General features: G+C 41.6%; 2 protein-coding genes across 4 annotated transcripts; both read left to right on the top strand.

The window, feature by feature from the left end:
* Positions 1-93: 93 nt before the first annotated feature.
* On the top strand, positions 94-4,055 carry mettl13 (methyltransferase 13, eEF1A lysine and N-terminal methyltransferase). Its single transcript, XM_026304565.1, has 9 exons — positions 94-320; positions 901-1,173; positions 1,265-1,733; positions 1,835-2,034; positions 2,126-2,315; positions 2,637-2,801; positions 2,956-3,168; positions 3,283-3,414; positions 3,674-4,055. The coding sequence occupies exons 1-9, from the start codon at positions 168-170 to the stop codon at positions 3,964-3,966; spliced, it is 2,088 nt and encodes a 695-aa protein (XP_026160350.1). The 5' UTR covers positions 94-167; the 3' UTR covers positions 3,967-4,055.
* Positions 4,056-4,630: 575 nt separating this feature from the next.
* Positions 4,631-23,590, top strand: dnm3a (dynamin 3a). 3 transcript variants are annotated; one of them, XM_026304747.2, is made up of 22 exons: positions 4,631-5,017; positions 5,227-5,447; positions 7,281-7,354; positions 7,582-7,731; positions 7,833-8,036; positions 8,243-8,341; positions 9,213-9,373; positions 9,518-9,660; positions 9,767-9,902; positions 10,066-10,133; positions 10,218-10,356; positions 10,458-10,544; positions 10,656-10,726; positions 10,819-10,879; positions 11,963-11,989; positions 12,679-12,792; positions 17,469-17,578; positions 20,666-20,777; positions 21,399-21,560; positions 21,865-22,088; positions 22,190-22,357; positions 23,194-23,590. In XM_026304747.2, the coding sequence occupies exons 2-22, from the start codon at positions 5,287-5,289 to the stop codon at positions 23,225-23,227; spliced, it is 2,505 nt and encodes an 834-aa protein (XP_026160532.1). In that variant the 5' UTR covers positions 4,631-5,017; positions 5,227-5,286; the 3' UTR covers positions 23,228-23,590. The 3 variants fall into 3 exon arrangements, with proteins under 3 accessions (XP_026160532.1, XP_026160531.1, XP_026160533.1); XM_026304746.2 differs by having other exon boundaries at positions 4,631-5,447; XM_026304748.2 differs by lacking the exon at positions 11,963-11,989 and having other exon boundaries at positions 4,631-5,447.
* The last annotated feature ends 986 nt before the right edge of the window (positions 23,591-24,576 follow it).

Genomic DNA, 24,576 nt, shown 5'->3' with positions numbered 1-24,576 from the left:
AACAAATCACCGGGGGCGGTGTAGCTCCGCCCACCAAAGATCTACCAATCAGCGAACGGTACTGCTAGCAATATTGTCCGGGTTGAAAAGTCAGTGACATGTGGGCAAGTGGCATAGAGTAGACTGTGACGGTGAAACAAGTCATCTCATATCAACAACAGCGGACAATGAGTCTGTTGCCTCGCACTGCAGAGGAGTTCAGCTCTGCGGAGTACTGGGAAAGATTCTTTAAGAAGCGCGGAGAGAAGGCTTTTGAGTGGTATGGCGACTACAACAAACTGTGCGGCGTGCTGCATAAATACATCAAAGTGCAAGATAAGGTAAATGCCTTCAGCAGGATATGAAGGGGTGAGTCGAATACTAACTGGTAAATGATAGATCCCAATACCCAGAAGTAGGCAGCGATATCGAGGTAAGATATGGTTTGGATTAGGTTGATCATGGTTATGGTTTGGGCGAAGAGTGGATTGACATTTAGCTAAGAAGAAACATATCGACGGGGGAAGCATATTTAAGTCCTTCAGAATCCTCTCCCGAGTCTTGGGTTTCTTATAGTACTGGTGTGCCTGTCTAGTCTGTATTAATGACCAGTGGTGGAAGAAGTACTCAGATACCTATGTACAATCAGCTGTAGCACAGTGTAAAAATACTCAGCAAGAAAAAAGTTCTTGATGTAAAATCTAAATGTGCACAGCATCAAAATAAATGCACTTTAGTAAAAACACAGGTACTTATTATTCAAAACATGCTTATTGAGTATTACATTATATGATTAATGGTATTTGTAATGTTGGAATGTTGCTTTATATTATTGGGTTTGTTTAAACAAGTTTAAGAAAGATCTAAAAGAGCAACAGAGTAGAACTACTATAACTGCATGAGCTCATCTCATTCTGTCAGGTGTTGGTGGTCGGCTGTGGTAACTCTGAGCTGAGCGAACAGCTGTATGATGTTGGCTACAAACATCTGACCAATATTGACATCAGTGAGACAGTGGTGACCCATATGACCCAGAGAAATGCTGAGCGCCGGCCAGGCCTGACCTTTCAGCAGGTGGATGCCACACAAACTCCATATGAGGATGCTTGCTACCAGGCTGCCCTGGACAAAGGCACACTGGATGCCATGGCATCTGAAGAGGAAGGCGCTTTGGCCAGGAGCATGCTCACTGAGGTAATAAACCAATAGCCAAGCTGTGTATATCTGATATATCACCCACCTACAACTTCGCACTTTCCTCACAGCAGTTTACTTCAACCTGCAGGTGGGCCGGGTGCTAAGTGTTGGGGGCCGCTATGTCTGTGTGACACTGGCTCAGGAGACTGTGATCAAGTTGGCTGTGGAGCACTTTGTCCAGCTGGGATGGGCAGTGAGGCTTCACTGCCTGCATGAGGATGCTGTGAAAGAAGAGGACTCCTTTGCACTACCTGTTTTTGTTCTGGTCTGCACCAAATTTCGCCAGCCTATGCCCATGCCTATTCTGGAGATGTGTCTTGGGGAGGACGGAGCCCCCACGCGTCTCACAGAGGTTTCTGGGTTGTTGTCAGCTGTGAGGGAGCAGCAGGCCTACTCTGCCTTGAGAAAGAAGCTCCGCACAGGCATAGACGCCAGCTCAAACTTGTCACTTACCCTTTGCCACGCCAAGACTGGTCTTCCTAGATATACTCTTACAGTGCAAGACTGCCCCCCAGGTGCTAAGGTGCCAAGATTAAACCAGTTTGCGATATTTATTGGTGAGCTCTTCTCATGTTTGTGCCTTCCTATGAAAGTCTCTCTGGTTGTATTGTTTTATGATTTTTCTTGTCTGACTCTCTGCCTTTGCTTATCCCATTAGTTCCTCAAGGCAGTGAAACTGCTTGGCTCTATAGCTCCAGCGAGGGGCGAAGGCAGCTGGCAGCCAGTGCTAACTTTCGACGCCTGGTTATTGTAGCAATGCACCGGAATCAGGAGTACACAGACATGCAGGCTGTCCAGTCAGAACTCTCACCAATGGTGATGGACCTGGCTCCCCCAGGCATGCCACCCAACCACCAAGTAAGCAACGATGCTCTTTTATACAACAAAACACTTCATGTCACCAATATCGCTGCAGCAGTGCATTTATTTGAACTCTCTGTCCACTCAGGTTCCATTTCTGTCAGTTGGAGGTGACCTGGGTTGGCGAGAGGAGGTCAGCAGGGGTGTGAGTGAGCTGAGTGGGGAATACTGTGTTGAGAATGTCAGAGGAGAAGACGGTGAATTGTATCGCAGACTTGTGTTCTTGTCTAACAGTGCCCTTGTCCAATCAGAGAGCCGCCTTGTCTCATCAAATACCAGTGAGTTACAGGTTTTTTTATTTGATGTACTTTGAATATACTCTCTATCTGTATTTGTTTAGTTAATTCATTCATTCATTCATTATTCCCAACATTGTATATACATATTTAATTAATCTTTACATTTTACAACAGTCAGTACCAGGATACAAATAAACAAAGTAAATGTAGCAATGAAACAGAAACACAAAATAAAACAACAAAAGTCAGAATAAATGATGGAAAGGACAATATTATAATGATTTTATTTACAGTACAGTAGTGTTATAATAGGTTGTTAAAATACTGATGTAAATTTGTGAAATTTATTTTGTCATACAGCGTCCAGTCACAAGAAGAAGAACAAAAAGAAGGCCAAGTCAACAGCTGCTCCAAAAACATCCTCAACCTCTCTTGCAGTGGACAGTGGCTTCCTCTGCTGTGCTCACCATGAAGTCATGGTAGCTGGTCTTGCCACGCTGGCGGTGGGTGCACCACAGGATAAAGGTGTGCATGTGTGTCAGTTTTGTATAGTATTGTCAGAGAGGTAGGATGAAATAAACATAATATACAACCATAACTCTCCAGCATGTTATAAAATATTTATTATTTATTTACATATTTATACTTTGATTTTCCGTTCTACTATCTTTTGTCTTAGACGTCCCAGTGTCAGTGCTCCTGGTAGGGCTCGGTGGCGGAGGCCTGCCTCAGTTTCTGCGGGACTTTGTGCCTAATGTTACAGTTGAGGTTGTAGAACTAGACCCTTTTGTGCTGAAAGTGGCAAGTGAATGGTTTGGGTTCAGACCAGATGATCGTTTGACTGTCACTCTTGGGGATGGCCTCGAACGCATCTGCGCCCTTGAAAAAGAAGGTTGGCGAAAAAGAAGTAGACGATACAAAAGTTATATATTATGAGAGATATTAGTGATAGCAAAGAGTGATTTTTTTTTTTTTTTTTTTTTTTTTTTTGTTGTTTTCTCTGTAGGTGGACGTTCATTTGATGCCATCATGTTCGATGTAGACAATAAAGACAGCACTATAGGTATGAGCTGTCCTCCTGCTGCTTTTGTAGAGACCACCATCCTGCAGAAAGTCTCCAACCTGCTAACCTCACAAGGTACAGCATCTGTCTCCATCTGCTGCAATCTCTCATGGTTTTCTATAACGTAAAGACAATATACTGCTATAACACATTTTAAATGTTCTATTAATATAAATCTTCACCAATTCCTACTAATAAATAGTTCAAAGGTGCTGTTAACATCTGATCTTATTGGTCTTATTCTACACAATATTTTCTTTGTTAGAAGTTGTGTGTCACAGTTGAGTTGTATCTATTTTTAATGCTCTTTAATCTTTCCCTGCCCCTCAACCAGGTGTCTTCATGCTGAACCTTGTGTGTCGTGACTCAGCCTTGAGGAAAGATGTGCTGGAGCGTGTGAGCGCCGTGTTTCCCACCATCCTCTCTCGAAAGATTGAAGGGGAAGTCAATGAAGTCCTTCTGTGCTGTCGTGCAGAAAACAAAAAATCTGATGCCTCTCACATCCTTTCATGTCTGAGCCAAGCAGGCACGAGCCTCCAGAATGCACTGTGCTCTAACAGGACTGGGACCAATCCCAGTCCACATATAGACGTTGCAGAGTTGCTGAAAGACTTGAAAGTAGAGTAAAGTCTGTTTCTAACCAGGAGAGATTGGCTTTCATCGTGTATCCAGACTGTTTGAGACAATATGGTGAAGATAATAAAATATGAGACCGAGTACTTTTGCCATTCAGTTCAGTGTAATGACACTAATATGTATACAATGCAAATCACAAGCAAACTGTGGCCATGCAGTAACAACATTTTTTTGAGCTTCTCTATATTAATTTCCAGAAAAATACTTCACTTTAAACCACTTACAATTTATGAGAGGCCTAGAATGTATTGGGGCCTATGTGAACCTTCATAGACCTTCATGTCTTATAGAGTATACATGCTAAATAAATCTCACTTGGTACACAGATATCCCATGGGGAAGAGCTTGACATGTTGTAACACGTGGTCAGTTACAAACCCCCTTATAAAGTCTCTTATTCCCACGTGCTTACAGCTAGAAATGTACTTTCATTTCCACCTTGACCAGCTGATGAATTTTCCCCAGGAGCTTTCAGCAATCACATTTCCTGAAGAAAATCCATGTTCTAGTTATTTTCATTATTTTGAAATTAAATGTACTGTTTAGTTTCCCTTTCACTTGCTTGTTGTTCCAATGTATTGCAGGGTCCTCCCTCACTCCCTCATTGACAAAGAATGCAGCAGTGTTATTTACAGTAGTTGAGTTGCACACTTTGGTTCTAGTTGCGGTGTTTACAGGCTGAAGCAGAGCCCTGCCCACAGGAAACATTTGGAATTTGAAATAGCTGTCAGCTAGAGGAGTGTATGCTCGCTTGGTGTCTGAAAAGTCAGGGTACTTTATTAATTGGCTATGATGTTTGTCTGTCTTCTGCAAAGGGCGATTGCGGCGTTAAAGTTACTGATTACTGCGCATGCGCACTAAAGTTTATTCCGTTAGTTGTCAAGGTGGGACGTTTTCCTCCCTGTCCATGGACCGAGCTCAGCGCCTGCGGCCAGCTCCTTATGTGTATCCGGAGTCACAGGGAAACAACACCCTGCGTCCTTTTGGTGTTTTAAAACTTTAAAAATGTCTAAAGCGAGCAGTTTTCGGAGGCTTGAGGTCTGTGAGTACAAATTTAGACTCTATCGTCGTTACCAGACACGGTAACGTACTAACGGCTGCTGGGGGTGTGGACCTTTAACGCTAAAAGTTGCCACTGGCATTCAAGAAGAGTAACGTTATTATTTTAGTTTACAGTTATATTTCAGTAATGAAAACAGCATCATTGTAAGTAAGCACTACCTATGATAGCTACTGTGTCTACTGGTGCAGCCTAGACCTGGAGTAAAACAGGAGTTCAGAAGAGCAGGTCACACCGGCTCTCCCGTTGCGATGGGCAACCGCGGGATGGAGGATCTGATCCCGCTGGTCAACTGCCTGCACGATGCCCTGAGCAGCGCTGGCCAAGGCTGCAGCCTCTACCTGCCACAGATCGCTGTGGTAGGCGGTCAGAGCGCAGGAAAGAGCTCCGTCCTAGAAAATTTTGTAGGCAGGTAAGGCACAAACAACCATTTGTGCATGACCCATACAGGAAGTGACATTATCACCTTACACAGTTTGCTTTAATTGTGTTTATTCTAAATGGATGGATTTAGATGTCAAAATTAGCATTAGTTCATCTTCTCATGAACTACAAACAAATAACATCACATTAGAAAGAAAAAAAGCCATCAGTTGGATCAGACAACTTTAACTATATAGTCACCAAATACAAATCCAAACGCCAGCCAGCAGTATGTTTTACAACCTATCAACATCATTTTCATTAATGGATTATAATCTGTGGTGTAATTGTGTAGTGGTGTCTCAGCAGGGGGATCAATGGGCCTGACCCCCAGCTTTCCCTTGAAACCCTCAGGTACAAGACTCGTTTAATTTGAAAGTAACATAATCAAATGTGATATATAAATAAGTACATTTATAAATGGTAATTTATACCACTGCACCACACTGATTTAGAGGAAGATATTGCACTTTCTACTCCCCTAAATTTTCTTACCACTGTTGAATAATACTTCAAAGATAAAATGTAAATGTAAAAATACTACTATTACAGAGTACTACCAAAAATCCATTATGTAATTCAATTAGTTCAAATAGATAATTCTAATAAGATACTTCCATAACCTTAGTCTAAAACTTTCTAGTTTATCATGTTAGCACTCATCAAATTGTTTGCACATAATCCTAAAAGTGTAGCCATGGTAATCATAATACAGTGTCTGGGACATGCCTAATACACAAACATTTCTGTGCCACTATATTGAAACCAGGACTTCCAACAACTATGTTAACCACTTCTAATGTACTGTTAAAAATCAATGTGTTCTTGGCTATATTTGGTCTGAAGTGGTGGATGCCAGAGGTGGCAATGTATGTATGATAGTAGCCAGTACAGCTTATCTCACAGACAGCAGATGTTTATAAAGTGCACCAGATTAATATGACCCCTTAAGAGTAATGGAAACAATTTTCTGGTTATCTTACAAATCATCCAGTTCACCAAAACTAAGCTGAATATAGCTTTGTAGAGTTGCATCTTATTCTGACCTTTAACAGATTGCAAAATCATGTCCCAAAAATCATGCAGCCCCATTGTGAACAACATGTTGTTTGGGTACATTTTAAATGTGAGACACTTTCAGAAAGAATTCTGGTAAACAAACCAGCAGTTTCCTAGTTTTCTCCAACCGTGTATGAGACAGCAAAGCTCTGTGAACCAAAGGACCCAAGCAATATGTAATGTCCACAGTAGGCCTTCCAAGCCATAATGTTGAGCATTGTCAGTAACTGCAGAAGGGAGTTATTTCTTGCTTTCTTGAGTGTGTAGGGATATTTGACCATAGAGTTGTTTGTCTCAGCTGTGAATATGTTATGACACTCCTTTTGTGGAGGACTCTGCCAGCAGTTTGATCTCAGACAGGATGTAGTAAAACAAACTTCCTGAATCTGATTTTAATAGGAAATAGGAGGATCTTTTTTTTCCCTGTGCTTTCTGTTTCTATATAACACTACATTTAGCACGTCGGCCTATATCTGGAAAAACTGATCATACACAAAAAAGTTTTCTTAGACTTCCTGACCAAATTACTGAAATTTTGGCTAGAGTGGAAACTAAACCGAATCTATCATACAACTGATTATTTGCTCCTGCAATGCTTTATTTTTAATAGAAAATTATGTTGTTTTAGGGTAACATTATCTGTGGGTGTGGAGCAATAAAGTAAATAAAATGGCAGATGTTGTACCATGTTATATTGCATCAAACACCAGAAGCAGCCTGCCTTTGAGTGGATCCTTCGTAAATTCACTTTCTTCTCCAATAGAGACTTCCTTCCACGGGGATCAGGAATTGTCACTCGGAGACCTTTAATCCTCCAGTTACTTAATGCTGACACAGGTAGGTGAACATATTTATAGTCAGTCATGTACTGTAAATCTGGTACATAAAGATGCCACAAGATGGCAGTATGATATTTGACAATGACTGGGCCTGACCAGTGACCAGTTCTTAACTGTGAGATTTTGTCCTGTACTTATTGACCTTTGTTGAAGAAAAACAAGACACATGAATGAATCATTGGTTCAAAAATGTCTCGTCTTTTAGCTCATTGTATGTCTCTCCAGAGTACGGTGAATTTCTCCATCGCAAGGGTAAGAAGTTCACAGACTTTGATGAGATCTGCAAGGAGATAGAGGTAGAGACTTGCAGACTTACAGGCTCGAATAAGGGCATCTCTCCTGTTCCCATCAATCTGCGGATTTATTCTCCACATGGTAACAGTGTGAATTACATTCACATATTGCCTATGTCTCTGACATTATCTATGACCTGTGTCTTTATTTGTTCTCTTCTGTATGTGCATGCATGCTTGCAGTGCTGAACCTGACACTTGTCGACCTGCCTGGCATCACCAAAGTTCCTGTGGGCGACCAACCACCAGACATAGAGTACCAGATACGAGACATGATAATGCAGTTCATCTGTCAGGAAAACTGTCTGATCCTGGCTGTCACACCAGCCAATACTGACCTTGCCAACTCTGATGCACTAAAACTGGCCAAAGATGTTGACCCACAGGGTAAGAGTAGTGGGCTTACATCATCTGTTGGCTTTTACTTATGGTAAAAATGTGTCTCTATACCTTGGTCCCTTTGTGGAAATCATTTTTTACAAATTCTTGTGTTTAAAGCTTAGAATTATTATTCTATAGTATTTTACTCCAACAGGTCTTGAAAACAGTTTTTCAACCTATAAAGTTAGCTCTGTTTCTTGTGTCTTCTGTAGGCCAGCGCACAATTGGTGTAATCACTAAGCTGGACTTGATGGATGAGGGAACAGATGCCCGGGAAATACTGGAGAACAGGTTGCTTCCCCTACGCAGAGGTGTGCCACTTGTTTGTGTACATATGCGTGTATGTGCGTTTATTAAACCATCTAACTGTAATGTAGTCCCACTGGAGGTTCTTTAGAGAGGATCGACATGGTAGGATTGTGTCTGTTATAACAGTCAAAAGCTGGTCTTTTTGTGTGTGTGTATACACGTCTTCGTAGAGTTGTGTGGACCAACTTTAGGTATTTTCTGTTGTTATAAGAATTTTTAAGTATTTGGATGAGATTTTCTCCAGTCCACGCAAATTCAAAGGAATTCAAAGGTTAAGTCTTGGTATAGGTTTAGGTTAGGCCTGTTTAGGTGTGTGCAAAAAGGAAGAATTAGTTTCAAATTATCCTCACAACAATATAAATACAATGTGTGCATATTTGTGTGTGTGTGTGTGTGTCTGTGTGAGAGAGAGGGAGAGAGCAAAGAGACAGGGATAAAGGCAAGGAGGCTGCAAGATCTCGGGTAATGTAGAGACGGGGTAAGGCACCACCAGGTGCTGGCTCCTTCATGCTTCCCCTACAGTTCTAATGCATTATCCATGGAAGCCCATTGAAAGAACTGCCCCAATAGTAACATAGAGCTGAAGCATTAGATATGGAGTCTGGTGCTATTACATATACTGTACTAAATAAGGGATTTGGCCAGCTTTATCCCACATGCTCCACTGTTCCACAAACACACTCATTTCCTGCTCGTATGCTACAGTCTTAATGGAACAAATGACAGTCTGGGAAGCGTTCCCAAGGACACATGAGAATGCAAGCTGAATTTGTCCTCTTAAGAGTCCTTACAGAGTTTCTTTTTCTTGTTGTACATCAGGTTCGTTAATAATCAGACACTCTTCATTTCTTTTTTTCATCCCTTCTTGTGCAGGTTACATAGGAGTGGTGAACCGCAGTCAGAAGGATATTGATGGGAAAAAAGATATTAAAGCAGCTCTGCTTGCAGAGAGGAACTTCTTCTTGTCCCATCCAGCCTACAAACATATGTCTGAATCCATGGGCACCCCATATTTACAAAGAGTCCTCAACCAGGTAAAAAATGCAGACACAAACATTGTTGAGGAAAAGGTATATTGGCATTGGCTACACACACACACACACACACACACACACACATATATATATACAGTAAATACATTGTATTTATGTATGGTTATTAATAATGTTTGTTTGCAGCAACTGACAAACCACATCCGGGACACTTTGCCAGCCTTCCGTAGCCGTCTGCAGAGCCAGCTCCTGGCCTTGAACAAAGAGGCTGAAATTTATAGACAGTATAGTCCTGATGACCCAGCACGCCGCACCAAGACACTGCTACAGTCAGTCAGTCACTTATTCTGAGAGCAGCTGTGGATGCAAACTGATTCTGTGTTAAATCAATTTTATGTCAGTGTTTCTCCTGGTTTAGCAGTTTCTGTCTTCCAGGTTAGTTCAGCGCTTGGCTGTCGACTTTGAGAAGCTAATCGAGGGCTCAGGTGACAAAGTAGACACCATTAATCTGTCAGGAGGTGCGAGGATCAACCGAATTTTTCATGAGCGCTTTCCGTATGAACTGGTCAAGGTGTGTGTGTCATTCTGTATATGATTTTTGAACAATGCTGTTTGCAAATGTACCGCACTTGTCCTTCACTAGCTCCTTTAATAATATATGTGAATTAATAACTGAGAAACCTAACTATCCAGATACTCAATTCTGACTGACAGCGAATTGTGTTTGTTTTCAGATTGAATCCAATGAGAGGAAGCTGCGGCAAGAAATTAACTATGCCATCAGAAACATCCATGGAATCAGGTTTAATATACATTAGTGTATAGGTGTCAAATGCTTTTGTATCATATACATTTTTTTTTGTTATGAGATTTTTTCCCCCCACAGGACAGGTCTGTTCACTCCTGACATGGCCTTTGAAGCCATAGTAAAGAAACAGATATCAACACTAAAGGGGCCATGCATTAAATTTATTGACATGGTCAGTGAAGAACTACTCACCACTGTGCACCAATGTATTAACAAGGTATAAATTTGTGAGTGTGTGTCATGTACTCAAACAATGTTATACTTTTCAAGCTGTCACATGGTCTTATATCCGACTTCTGGTCTGTTTTTCATCTGTAGCTCAGTTCCTTTCCCAAGCTGCAAGATGAGACTGAGAAAATTGTAACCACTGAAATCCGAGAACAAGAGAGTAAATGCAGAGATCAGGTTGTTCACACACATTTGCAGATTTTGTTTATAGATCAGTTTGACAGAACTCTGCTGAGTGATTTTTTTTTAGAGATTCTTGTCTCTCCACTTATCTATGTCTGTGTTCAGGTCATGCTGCTCATTGATATACAGCTTGCCTACATAAATACCAAACATGAAGATTTCATTGGTTTCATTAAGTGAGTAAACTCTTCATTTTAAACTATAAAATTAAATATAAATTTGACTACTTTTCACAGAATAAATAACATGAGACTTTGCTCCATTTCAGTGCCCAGCAGCCATACAACCAAAACAAAAAGAAGGGTGTTGCAGGGATGTCTGGAAACCAGGTGAGACTTTCAATAGCACTGCATTTGTTCAAATTAAAATTAGAGATAAAGTCAGTGCAGACCTGAGAATGCAGCAGGAAATGCATTTTTAAACAAAGGAGTCTTTGAGATGGAGATGGAAACAGACGATCTCACTCCATCTGTTGATCATTTGCAGGACTGTTGGTGCATAACTCAGCAACTATAATTAATTGCCATTAAACTCGGTACAAGCATTCATGATTCCCAGAGGATGCATCTGAATGACATTTGATCTACATTACACTATCACCAGAAGGTTTAACTGGCAACTAAATGACACAGTGATATCAATGATAATTCCACTTTCATATCATAAACACCCTTTCTTTAGCACTATCACACTCAAAAGCAGCTGAACATATTTAGTCTTCTTCCTTCTTCTTATTTAGTATAGGCTTTATCACTGTCAAGTAAAACAAACAAAATAGGTACATATATGCACAAGTGTGCTCCTTTTAGATAATACACAAAGGCTAAATGCTCAAAATGATACTTTGCTCTGAATGGCTCATTTGAGTGCACATGGGTATGAACTAAATTTTTCCCATCCATCTTAAATTTATTTTTTATTATTTTCATTGACGTCACTGTCCCATGTGTTATGCATTAATCAACATTAATCAGCATTTGTAGCTACAGATAAATGGGAGATTTTTGTAGTGTTCTGACTTTACAGAAGGGGATTTTGGGTTTAATCATGCAACCAGAGTTGATCTTGGCTTTTGACAGGAATGCAGTCAAGCAAAAATGAGGCATTTTTTTTCTTAAGCTGTTGTGATTAAAGTGTAACATAATATTTATGTGACACGTTTGAAGGCAGGGGTAATTAAAAGCACAGGCCTAGTAACTGTTTAGTCAGTAACCTTGATATATGACGATCATATTAGCAGAACAGCAGCACATTTTAATCACAACTAAAAAAATATTGACATGGAGCTTTGATAAAAGTTAACTATTAAATGATTAGCATTAGTGTCATCTCCAAAACTTCAACATAAACTCCTAATAATAAAACAATAAATCCATCTAAATTTTGCTCCTTAATGTCCTGTTTTTCCCCAGGGTGTGGCTCCTCCCTCAAGTCTAATAGTAGGAGATCAATCTCTCTAAGCATTTTCAATCACTGCTGCCTCTACTGGAAATATGTGTCTGCAGGGGTCAAGCTTAAGTGTCGTTGGCTGGCATGCAAACACATACTCATGCTTGTTTTAGCTTTATTTCTTATGTTTTTCTTCATCTGAAACTGATACACTGCTAATGTTTTGAACTCTTTCCTTTCAGTTACAGTTTAAAATATTCTTTGTATGTCTCAACCTAATCAGCTTTAGCTTGCAGGATGTATTAATCGGGTCTTGATATATTTATGTCTCCTGATATCGTCTGTTTTCTTATTCATCACACACTATTTCAGCCTCTTTCATCTTGTTTTTATTTCCTAATGTGCCTGATCACTTGTTTCTATATTTACTGTGTTCGCTGTTATCTCTACATTTTGTTTTCTTCTTTTTGTTGAAGAAATATTTTGGTGATTGCCCTTAGAGCTGCATAATCTCTGTCATTTATTTCACATAATTTTGTTTTCCCCCTCCTCAGCTGTTTCTGTTTTTCACTATTATATTTTTATCTGGGAGATCCACTCCAACTGTGAGACCAGCTTTGCACACCTTCATAGGAGTAATACTTGTAATCTAATTTTCCATAAACCTGTCCTCTCAGTGCCATTGTGATGATCCTGTCAGTCCTGCCATCTGAGCTCCTTACCCTTGGCTGTTGTGCAGGTCATACAGAAGGGCTGGCTGACCATCAGCAACATTAGCATCATGAAAGGTGGCGCAAAAGAGTACTGGTTCATCCTCACAGCTCAGAGTCTATCATGGTTTAAAGATGATGAGGTGAGCCATTCAAATTCATTTTTTATCCTCTTGTTACCTTTGCTTTCATCACGTTTAAAAATGTGTAGATTATTCCAAGATAACTTCCATTTTGGTTTTTAAATAAGTAAGAAAACACAGCAGTACACATGCCATTTCAAGTTTATTAACACATATTTCAGCTGGAAGCGCATGTCGACTGGGACGCTAAGAACTAATTCAGCAAAAAAAGAAAATCTTTCATCTGTTGATATTGCTATCATAGGTTCAGTTAAAGCCCTGTAGTTTTATTGAAGTAAATGCAAGTGGTACTCTTTTGATGTCAGTGGGGCTGCCATCTGTCTGCCTGTCTGTGCCTGCTGTACAGGAGCAGAAGGTCTGCACAGCAAGTGTAGACAGGCAGACACACCACAACAGTCTTATCCTGTGACAGCTGATGTCATCTGAAGAGGAAAGGGCAGACTACAGGAAGTGAGATCAGAAGAGGAAAGCACATTGCCCGATTTGTATTTGGATACAAACAAGTACCTGTGAACATTCACATCTGGATGAAAGCATTGTAGTGGGCAGTGCTGTTGTAGATGAAATGGACTTGTACATGTTCTGACAGACATAATTGAGCATTTTGTAGAAACAGTATGTAAAATGCTATTGTTAGTTATTGTTCTTGGTAGCCTCACTGAAATGGGTCAAAGGCTATGGCTATGTTGTGGCTAAAACTATGACACTATTAGATGCAGATCTTTAACCCTGTTTTCTTGCCCATCTAAACATTTTCTTTGCTCTTCTCTCCTGCCACCTGCAACTGAGCCCCCCCATTTTCCCCATTCATTCCTCTGACACCCCCCACCCATTCGCCCTGCTCTCTGCTCAGTCTTCCCCTTACTCCCCCTTTTCTTCCTCTTCTGGGAGATTCGGCATTTGGAACATCTCACTTTGACACAGCTGGAGCTGCACCAAGCCAAACTAAGACACACACACACTCACACATGCACTTACAAATACACAGTGGACAGACTTGTATATACAGTATACAGTACACATGCAGACTGTGGTGTAAACAAACTTGCATGCAAATAGTGGACAAAAATGTACACTCATTCAGACAGATGCAGTCACTTTTTTAGATAAACAATGGATCGCTTGAACACAGTGCTCCCAGACACAGCCAAAGGCAGGCATATTGTACACACACAGTGTTATAGGTTTCCTCTTGGTGTCATCTCCTAACTAAGCATTTACAAATCAACTCACAGATACACACAGACTTAGCACATCTGTGACAAATAATACAAAGACAGGCAAGCAAATATCTTGTGACCACATCAGAGCAACAATCTTTGGCTCTTTGTGGATCATGAGATCCACAATGAGACACGTATGTTGCAAGGATTAAAGCTAGTATGAAAGTCCAAATCTTTTCAGTTAATTTTGGATTTGTTGGACTTGTTATTGTATAAATCATTTAACCAAGATGCATTGTAGGAAGTTTTATCAGCTGTTTATGTGTTTGGAAGGCCAGAGTGCATGGTTGGTCACCCACATTATCACAGACAATCAGATCTACTGACTTTTTACATGCATCTGTGCATGTGCAAACACACAAGCACGCAGAGTCACACAAGTCAAGCTTCTGCTTCTTCTCTCTTGCAGTTCCCGCTCTCTCTCTGCCCGCCCACACTACCTCCAAAGAATTTCTTTTTTCTTTAACTGCTGCCCCCCTTTTTTATTTTCTCTTTCTTTACCTCTGCTGCCTTTTCCTCCTCCTTTTTCTCCCTCTGTCTGTTTCTCTCTTTCTTTCCCTCTCTGTCTCCCCGTCTTTCGTTCTCTCCCCCTTTCTGTGGTTGGCAGTCTCTCTGGGACTGTGCACATTCCTGGCTGGAAAATCTGAAGCTTTGTCCAAACACCAGCTTCCAAGATCTGCCCAGAGAAATCCCACATGGCTTTTGCTACACTGCAGACCTCCCCCTTTGACTCCCCCTCTCTCCTCTCAACTCCTCTAGTCTCTTCTCATAAATACCCCTCTTCCTCCTCACCCTCATCAACTCCCTTTCCAGCCTCCTCTGTCCATCCTTGTGTGGATTGCTTCTATACTGTCCAAACATCTTCAGGCCACACAGTACACCCTCTTTCTGCGTACTACAACAATTCTGTTTCCCTGCATTGACCTCATACTCAGAGTGCAGCATAACAGTTCAGAGTTTAATCGCCACAGCACACTGAACACAGATATTTTCTTTCTCCACTGCCATGGCTCCACCAGTCAGCATGAAAAAAACCAGAAGGCTCATGCCCATACACTTAATCTACATGCTCCCCTCTGTGTGCATACGTGTGTGTGTGACAGGCCTGTTCCATATCTCAGATCCATTAGTCTAGCTGAAGAGGAGGCACAGCTTCAGACACTGCAGCTCTGATGTGTAATACTTCATGACCACCCTGACACTCCTGGGAATTTAACACACACATATATACATATAGGCTTAAACAAAGCAATGACATAATGTCTCTGAACAGACAAAGCGTCATCATATTGCCGCAAGGTTGCACATGCAGACACTTAAAAGAAGCCATGTATGAGGCACAATGTGAAATATTTAGTTAGTTGACAGCTTTACTATAGTGAATGTGGAAAGGTTAATCTAACTACGTAGTTTGTACCTTTCAGTCTTAAATATTAGTAAAACCACAGGCAAAAGATATAGCTACTCTTACTGAAGTGTATTAAATGAAGACTTTGCTGCCTGGAATATATGTATCATTCACTATTAACACACTCTTAATTCAAGGTAAAGAGTACTAAAACATAGATGACACAATCAGTTAATTAGCAAAGAGCCGACTAACTCTGTTTGGCGAGATGAAGCCTGCTGGTGTGCACAATTAAATGCATTTGCACGTCTGTAAGCAAGAAACTTTAGACAGTATTAGACCCAAGATTTGCTTCAATATTGAGTACATGCGGGTTATCATGTTGTCATGAGTGGTGTGGAAGCAATTCCTTGCACAGTCTAACCAATGTGCAGACTACTGTACACCAGTAAGATCCTGAACAGGTAGTCTGAACACTGGGATGACGGAGCAGGACCCTTTCTCACTTTCTCTTTTCTTCAGCCTCGCACTTTCCATCTCTGGTTGTTTGCTATCAGTCCTGCCCGTGGCGGCGGGAACTCGGCAAAATGTTTCCTCTGGTGTTGTCTGCTTTCTTATCCCGTTTTGGTTCTGGGTTGTGGGTTGAGGGGTCTCACACACATTAGGCATCCACTCCTATGGGTGTCCATCCTCCAGAGATGTTCGTGTGTCTTGAGTTGGACGTTTGCAGGGCTGTGTCCCAACGTAGTATCCAGTCTTGACGTGGCATATTCACTCATACAGCTAGGGATCTGCCTGTTCACTCAGGGAAGGCAGAAGGAAATAAGGGGAGTGAGAAAAGGAGAGAGAGTTAGGGAGGAACTTAGCAGCCATATATGGGTTGATGGGACCCATGGGGAATCAACTTTGGAGTGGTCTGCAGTTTCTCCCCACTTCTCCTGCGTACTCTCTCCTGCCCTCTATGTTTCTAAAATCTTCCTCATCTGCTCTAGTAAAATTCACGTTCCTCTATCCTTCTATCCACCTCTATCCCTCCTCTTCCTCTCTTCCCCATCTCTACTTACTACTTCTACCCCATCAGAGCACCCTATACTCTCTCCAATCTCCTCCCCCGCTGTCTAAAGCGATCCCAGATGTTGTTGTATGAGCGCCAATCGCGTTCTGTCATTTTTTTTCAGCCTCTGTTACAGGAAGTGGGCCCCTTTGAAAAAAAGGAAAGAAGAACGAAGGAAGAGAGTCGTAGGGTTCAGGGGCGCACTGTGAGAGGAAAGACCAAAATGCAACTAGTACACTCACATCTCATACCACAGATGTCCAACCACACATAACATCCAGGACTTTTACAACACCCTGTCTTACAAGCACAATTTGATTATCTTTCTCTGGAAGTCACTTTTCTTTTATCTTCTCCTTATCTTTAACTCATCCATGACTGTTCCTATACCCAGTCTCTCTGGAAGGCCCCTTTTCAGAGGTTAGAAAGGGGGAGCAGGCCAGAGAGAAGGGATGAGGGGGAAGGGCTTCACGTTAGGAGAAAATGTTGTGTTAGAGCTTGAGTCTGAGTAATGACTTTCACATGTGGACCCGGTCTCTCTCCCACTTTTTTTTCATACTTCTCTCATTCCCTCCCTCCCCTCAGCTTCAGTATCGTGCCTCCATACTGTCTGGTTCCCCACACTCTGGCCATTCTACTCCTCCAACTGTTCCCTGTCATTCATAAGTCCCCATGGTGACGACAAATAAAGCCTTATGGCATCCCTCTTCCCTTCCCTCTCTCTCTTCAACTAGTTAAGTGGGTTGTTAATGTGAGTCAGTCCGAAAGGCAGACGCATCATTTGATATGAACTCAGATGCTCTGCTAGCACAGGGGTTCCACATCTTCTCAAGACCTCGCCTTCTGATGCTTTTCCTTCCATAGTTGAAGTCTCGGCCTCTCTTTCTTCTCAAGACACATGCTGAAAATATTCACTACAAGACATGCAACTATTTTAGCTAAAGACCCCCAAGTAAACTGTCTGTGTTGTTTTTGATACCTCTCTGTGATATCATATTTTACTCTGCATACCTCTGTCAAACTTTATCTCTCTGTTTTCTGTCTTTTCCAGGAGAAAGAGAAAAAGTATATGCTTCCTCTGGACAACTTAAAGCTCAGAGATGTGGAGAAGGGCTTCATGGCCAGTAAATTTGTCTTTGCTATCTTCAACACAGAGTTAAGGTTTGTATCTGTGGCTTGTGAGTGAGTGAGTGAGTGAGTGAGTGAGTGAGTGAGTGAGTGAGTGAGTGAGTGAGTGAGTGAGTGAGTGAGTGAGTGAGTGGAGTGAGTGAGTGAGTCAAATGAGGGAGTTTAGTTCTTGTCACCTGCTTATGTACAGAGGCTGTAGTGATGTTTTGCAATAGCAGAATTTTTGGAGGAGGAAAGGGAGGAGATATCAGACTGGTGTTTTGCCCTTTCCTTGACTTATTCCATTCAATTTTGCCACCGGAACTGAAAGGATATCCAGTGGGTAATGCAGCGGGTGTAGTTTTTTTTTGTCTTAGAGAATATGCCAGGCTGTCGAGGGCAGGGCAGGGCTTGCTGGGTTTATGTGGGTGAAAGAGATTGTGAAAGCCAGAGAGACAAAGACAGGCATAAGAGAAAGAGAGAGAGAGTGTTTAAGCGCTGGAGCTGACCCAGAGCCTGGCTGATTGTACCAGAGCATGTGGGCTTTGTTTATAATTCTGTGCTATGCTGCATTCTGACACACAAACTGAATTTGTGTGTGTACATGTGTGTATGTGCCTTTGCCAGTGTGTGTGTACAAACCACAGCATACCGACGGCAGGCTCATTAAGCAGCTAATCAAAGCCAGAGAGCTTGGATCAGAGATGAGGCTGCTCTTGTTTGGAAAGAATTGCTTGACTCACCACAAAAAGGAGGGAGAGAGAAGAATTGGAAGGGTTGTGAGGAGAAAGAAAGAGGGAGAAAGAGTATCAGAGCCATTGGCCAGGAATGTGTCAAAGTCTGTCCTATGGCGCCCCCCCCCCTTCCTGCGCCCTCACTCTCTGTTTCTCTTTCTGTATTTTCATGTGTGTGTCTGTGTGTGTGGTAGACATTGCAGTGGTTTTGTCCCTGTCTGACAGTAATCAAAACCCTCAGGAAACTCTTCAAATCTAAAGCAGTCAGTGTTCTACAGACATTTTTTTAAGCTGAGGGAAAAACTCACATTGACCATGAGCTGAGGAAAGGATAGCAAAGCAGATGAGAAAAAAAACTGTTGATATGAGAGCTAAATCAGCATAGAGAACAGTTTTAATGCGTACTCGCTGGTGTATACGCATGTTAGTATACTGATCTTAGTATAATAGCACTCTAGTATTGTCATTGTTGGCCTGGCTCCCTGTCTGTTAGCCACCACACCCTGACTTATTAGCCTCACCCGTCCTAGTCCAGCCATATGCTCACAAACTGACAGCCTGTTTCTTGATCATTCTGTACAACTCTCCATGGCTGGTGTTTGTCCATTTTCTCTCTCCATTTCTGTACTGTCTGATTCTCACACACACACTAAGGTTTCACATATTTGAGGTTAATTGCTATGTGTTCCGAATGTGAGAAGGGAACAACAAAAGGAGGAAAGAAACAACTTAGTGATTAAAGAAAAATGTTTAACAGATGGGCCACAGACTGCTCCAGATCCTTTGCTTGTTTCTTAGTTCGCTGTGCTGCCTCTAAAGAAGAAGTACAGAGATTGTATTATGGTGTGAAAAGGAAAGTGAGAAGAAAGAGTGGGAAAGGGAATTAAAAACAGTGAGAAAACAGATGATGGAGATGATGGGATAAGTTGCAGTGAGGGAGGTCATGTCAAGCACAGCAACTGGGGACAAATAGTCTTTTGTATGTCTGCATGTGTCTGTAATAATGTGTATGTGCAAGTGTTTGTGTACATCTTTGTATCCTTAGCATTTTTCAGTGACTCATTCTCTCTTTACATTCTTTTGGATTGAATGCTATATTCCATGTAAGTGACATGCTTATTTTTGGGAAGACTGGCCCAAATCTGTTAAATCATCTTTTCCTCCAAGTGTCTGCTTTCAGTCTGTGGTTGCCACCACGTGGCTGACCCATATGGGTTTACGCAAAACCCAATGACCTGTCTCACCCCTGTATCAAATCATAAGATACAGGAATAGGACAGATACAGGAATAGGACAGAGGTCAACCAGCACACTGGTTACATTGGTCTTCATGCAACACATTACACCACGCTGTTGTATTGTTATGATGGATGTAAAAGAATTTCACTTTTAGCCTTTCTCTTCAGAAACATGTTTATTTTTCATAAAGACAATTTTGTATGTTTGTCTACAATGCAAACCAAAGAATCAAAGTATTAGGGAGTAACAGCATTCGTGTAATTTTTATGTTTAGACATGTACAAGAAATGGTACTTTTAAAACTTTTCAAACAAAATCTTGTGTCTACTATTGAACAAATCTGAAGATCTGGGAGAGAGCTCAGGTGACTTTTCTGTCTGGAGGCAGCTTTAAAACTACAGCTTATTGTGTTGTAATGGTAAGGAATGCTTTAAATGGGTTCACATGTTACATATGAAGGTCAGCTTGTTCTAGTAACATTCGACTTGTGAACAAAGTGGGTCAAGACCTGAAGAGTGAAGAATGGATATTAGGAAATGAGAGACCCAGCACCTAAAAACATTGATATGATGGTACATCTGTTCTGCTCTGACATTACATTGGCATCATCTCAAAAGAAACAGCTTTCAAGATAAGTGACAATTAAATTGAGTGATACAGCATGTGGCTGAGTCTAACAGCAATTTGCAGGGACACTTTTTTTAGTACTACTAGGGACTACGTTCCTCTCTTACCGCAAGACGTGCAGCAAACTTGTTTTGTTTCCTCTGGAAGTGTGCATGGTGAAGGAGGAGACAGCATGCATCTAAAAATGAGTTTGAAAACATTGTTGGTCAGCTGAGATTGTGACTAAAGCTCTGGCTGCATCGCCTACACTAGGTTCATAAGAAAAACCAGTAATAACATGTCATTACTAAAAGGTCAGCCTTCCTATTTTGGATGAATAGTTATCATGTATCTATATAATGGTGTTACAATATGTGGATGATTTTATTATGTACTGCTCATTGCATAAGTAAGCTAAGCAATAGGTCAGCCTCAACATATCTTGGTACATTTGTTTTATGTATGTTTTGTTATGTGTTTATTTCTGTGTACTGTGGAAAAAGTGTTATTACTGGCTAAAAAGAGTTCTTTCTGGGGTCATGTGACAACGTACTAATTTCAGGAACGTGTATAAGGACTACAAATGCCTGGAATTGGCCTGTGATTCACAGGATGAGTTGGACAGCTGGAAGGCTTCTCTGCTACGGGCTGGAGTCTACCCTGAGAAAGTCACTGTTAGTACTCTGACCTCTAATTCAACCTAAGTAAATCCCAGCCTGACCTTAGCAGTGGGAAACTGTACCTGTCTGCAGCTTACCTTTGTGTCATTTGCACTTATTGACTTTGCTAACCTTAAACTCTGGCCATAACCCCTTACCGCTCATTATCCGTGTTCCCCCTTCTCTTAACCGCCAAAAAGCGAAAAAGCAAGTCCCCCACCCCTTCCATCTTGCTCTGTCGTTGGCTCTTCAGTGCAGCATTCTTGGCCCATGATGTCACTACAATGTGTGTATGAATGTGTGTGCTCCCGTGTGTGTGTGTGTATTCTAGTCTGTTTCTAATCAGCAGTTCCTTGTCCCTCACCCACTCCCCCTTTTCATTCTTCTGCCCAGTCCTTCTTACCTCCCACTTTTGTATTCCCTGTATTCTGTGCTCTATGTTCCTATCACAGTGGTTTTTTACATATATACTTTTTTGCCACTGGGATAGAATAGATGACAAGATATCAATTCACACATCTGTATTAGGATGAGATTACCAGCTTCTCACTAAACTTAAAAGTGATTATAAACAAATGGAAAGTCTGAACAGTGTATGTTGCAATTACTCCTAACTCCATGTTGTCTGTCACACAGGTGGATGGACACGAAAACAGAGCTTCTGAGAACTTATCAGACCCCCAGCTGGAGCGTCAGGTGGAGACCATTCGTAACCTGGTTGACTCCTACATGAATATTGTCAATAAGACGATCAAAGACTTAATGCCAAAGACCATTATGCACCTCATGATCAACAGTGTAAGCTACCACGAGGTCCACACGCCAAAACTGCTTAACTTTTTTTTTCATTCTTTCTGTCTCATTCATGGCGCAGTTAAACCTGCTCTTTGTCTGTCTTTAAAACTTTTTGATTTGGTCATCTACATTTGAAACTTCACTGGAGCATTTTCTGATGTTGTGAAAAAGAAAAACCAAAGGAGAAAATATGATTTTAAACACCCCTTTAATAATTTAGAGTCATAATCCCAAATCAGAGTAAACTATCAATTTACAAAGTCTAACATTTCAACTTGTCACAGCTGTTTATAATCTATCAACATAGGTGAAGGAGTTCATTAGCTCCGAGCTCCTGGCCCAGCTCTATGCTCTGGGAGAATGCTCAGCGCTGATGGATGAGTCACCCGAGCAGCAGCGGCACCGGGAAGAAGTGCTCCGCAAACACACTGCCCTGAAGGAGGCGCTGGCTGTTATTGGAGACATCTCCTCCTCTACCTGCAGCACCCCTCTGCCTCCTCCTGTAGACTCCTCATGGATACAGACCTCCAGGTACAAACATACACTCACAGGTTGACTACAGTGATGCCCAGGCACATGCGGTAAACAAAACTGTGCTATTGATGCCAATTAAGGTCCTTCTTTCTATCCAGCCCAGCATCCCTGTGTCCCACCTCTGTGACCGGTGCCAAGCCAGTGATTCGTGGCCATGCTCCACCTGTTCCTCGGGTGCCCACTCACACTGGATCCACTGCTTCCTCGGGTATCAATGGCATTCAGCAGCTCGCTGGACTCCCAACCCGTGCTCCTAGTGTGCCAAGGTGACCGAAACCACACTATTCCTGAAATTTGACCTGTTACATTATGATGACCTCCAAACATGCAATGGTGTATTTGCATATCAAACTAAAGAGGCACTAAAGAGGCACACGGGTACAGGGGATTGTTATTTGAGCTGGGTGGGGGTCTGTTGGAAAATGTGTTTCTCATGTTCTCTTTCCCATCAGCCCCAGTAGACAGGACTTCTCTCGTTTCAGCTTTCTACTTGAGCCAGAGACAACAGGCTGAGCATTCTGTCCTTCTCTCCCCCCTTCCCTCTTTCTCCTAGCATGTATTTTGTTTTATTGTTACCTAGTTTCCCTCATCCAATAACCGTTATTTTTCCTTTTCCTCTTACTTCTTTTTCTTGTATATTTCATGACTTCTCCTCTTTCACTGGTTCCTCCCCTGCTTTTGGCCTGTTTTCCTTTTTCTCTCTGCCTCATTTCCTCTGTGCTCTCCAATGGTTCTTTAGGTTCTTTCCCGCATACACTCTCCCTCTTTTTTCATCCAACCTTATGCCTCCTTTCTCTCTCACTCTTTCTCCCCTATAGATACATATAGTACATATAGGTTATTTCTTGTCCTCAAATTTATTCTAATCACTGGAATGTTTGTTGACACTGAATGCTGACAAGGCATGCATAACAGTCAAAATATGTAGCATTAGCAACGTCAAAGTTTAAGTTGTTTTTTATTGCTTTAGGGTGAGAATATAAAGCAAATAAAATTAAGATCAAGTTAGCATAACAGTATAGAGTCTGTTTATTTGGGTTTTACATGAGCATTGATCTTATTGTAATATGTAGTATCATCTTTGATCTGATCTTCTATCCAGGAGGCAACCGCCAGCTATCCCAAAAGTGAAATAATGGTCCTTTCTGCTCAGAACTCCATTACCCATCTGCCCCACGGATCCTTCCAGCTGCAGCTGACTGCTACCCAGAGACATTCAAAACCTGTGTGATATGTAATCCAGCTGAAAGTGTTCTGGGCTTCTCAGTCTTCTCTGGGGAGCTGCTGTCTGCAAAATTCACTCTGCCTCGAGCCTGTTTTCTACATAATATCACTGGCCATAAATGCTGGAATGTGCTTGACTGTCTGCTGACTTCTCTCAAGTGCCTGACCTTATGTAAATAAAAATGATATTTTTGAACTGTTTCACTAAAAGAGAATATGAATATACACAGTTTTTTAAAAATAGTTTTTGAATAAACTGGTATTTTATTTTTGAACATCATTATTCATTATTTGACATCTTGGGATGCAGGACCGTTAGCAGCATTGCTGAATTATTGACGTCATCAAAGTGTCCAGGTAAAAGCCTGTCGCACGCGGTCTTTACGTCGCACGTCTCCCGGTTCTCTGAGGAGAAAGGACGCCGCGCAGCAGCGGACGGCTCGGCTGGGCTTAGTGTCAAAGTCGGCCTTTTTCTGCTGTGAGCATCATGGCGCCACATTCAAAATCAAGCGCAAACCCCGGCGTCACGTCTCCCACCAAGCCAGGGAAAGGATTGGGGAAGGTACGACACCTAGCGTCCACAACACACAGCGCTTCATGCTGCATTCCTACTGCCAACAGACAGCTCGGTGTCCAACAGTTTGTCAGAGAACTGGTCACACAGCGGCAGCAGCTCAGAGACATGTTTTTAACTTTAAGTTTATATGGAAAGACAGAACAAGGGAAGTCAGTGTGCTGCCATGTTGGTCTTTAACGTGTAGAAACTCGGAAGGAAAAATTAAAAATAAACATACAGCAGTTCCATTGCCCCGCAGTGAATGCTGAACACAAAGAGGCTCAGGGGCCACAGTTTCAGCAAAGGTCTAGATCTGCTTTAATGTTAAGTCAAACTGGTGCTGCTCGTCATTATGCACTAGTTATACTGGGGCTTATCTGTGTAATATTAGAGGAGGTCAGGTTTATAACTCTAATAAATTAAACCTCCAAGAACTATCAATTTTACACAAGTAAACTAACACTATGTCAAATATAACTGAAAAATCCTGGTGTCTTCTGACAGAAACAAATGCAGCTACAGTTTTATCGCAGTTCTGTTACTCTTGAATTGTACTCCAGGTAAAAATGAGCCTGTTATGGCAATATATTAAATAGTTTAAGGAAATACTGCTCTTAGTTAACTGTGTGTTAAAACATTAGTTTGTTTATTCGTATTTGACTTTAACAACATTTTGCGCACAACAGTAACATGTTAAGCATCTCC

Source organism: Mastacembelus armatus, chromosome 4 (genome assembly GCF_900324485.2).
Source record: "Mastacembelus armatus chromosome 4, fMasArm1.2, whole genome shotgun sequence".
Lineage (NCBI taxonomy): Eukaryota > Metazoa > Chordata > Actinopteri > Synbranchiformes > Mastacembelidae > Mastacembelus > Mastacembelus armatus.
This window is presented reverse-complemented; position numbering and strand designations above follow the sequence as displayed.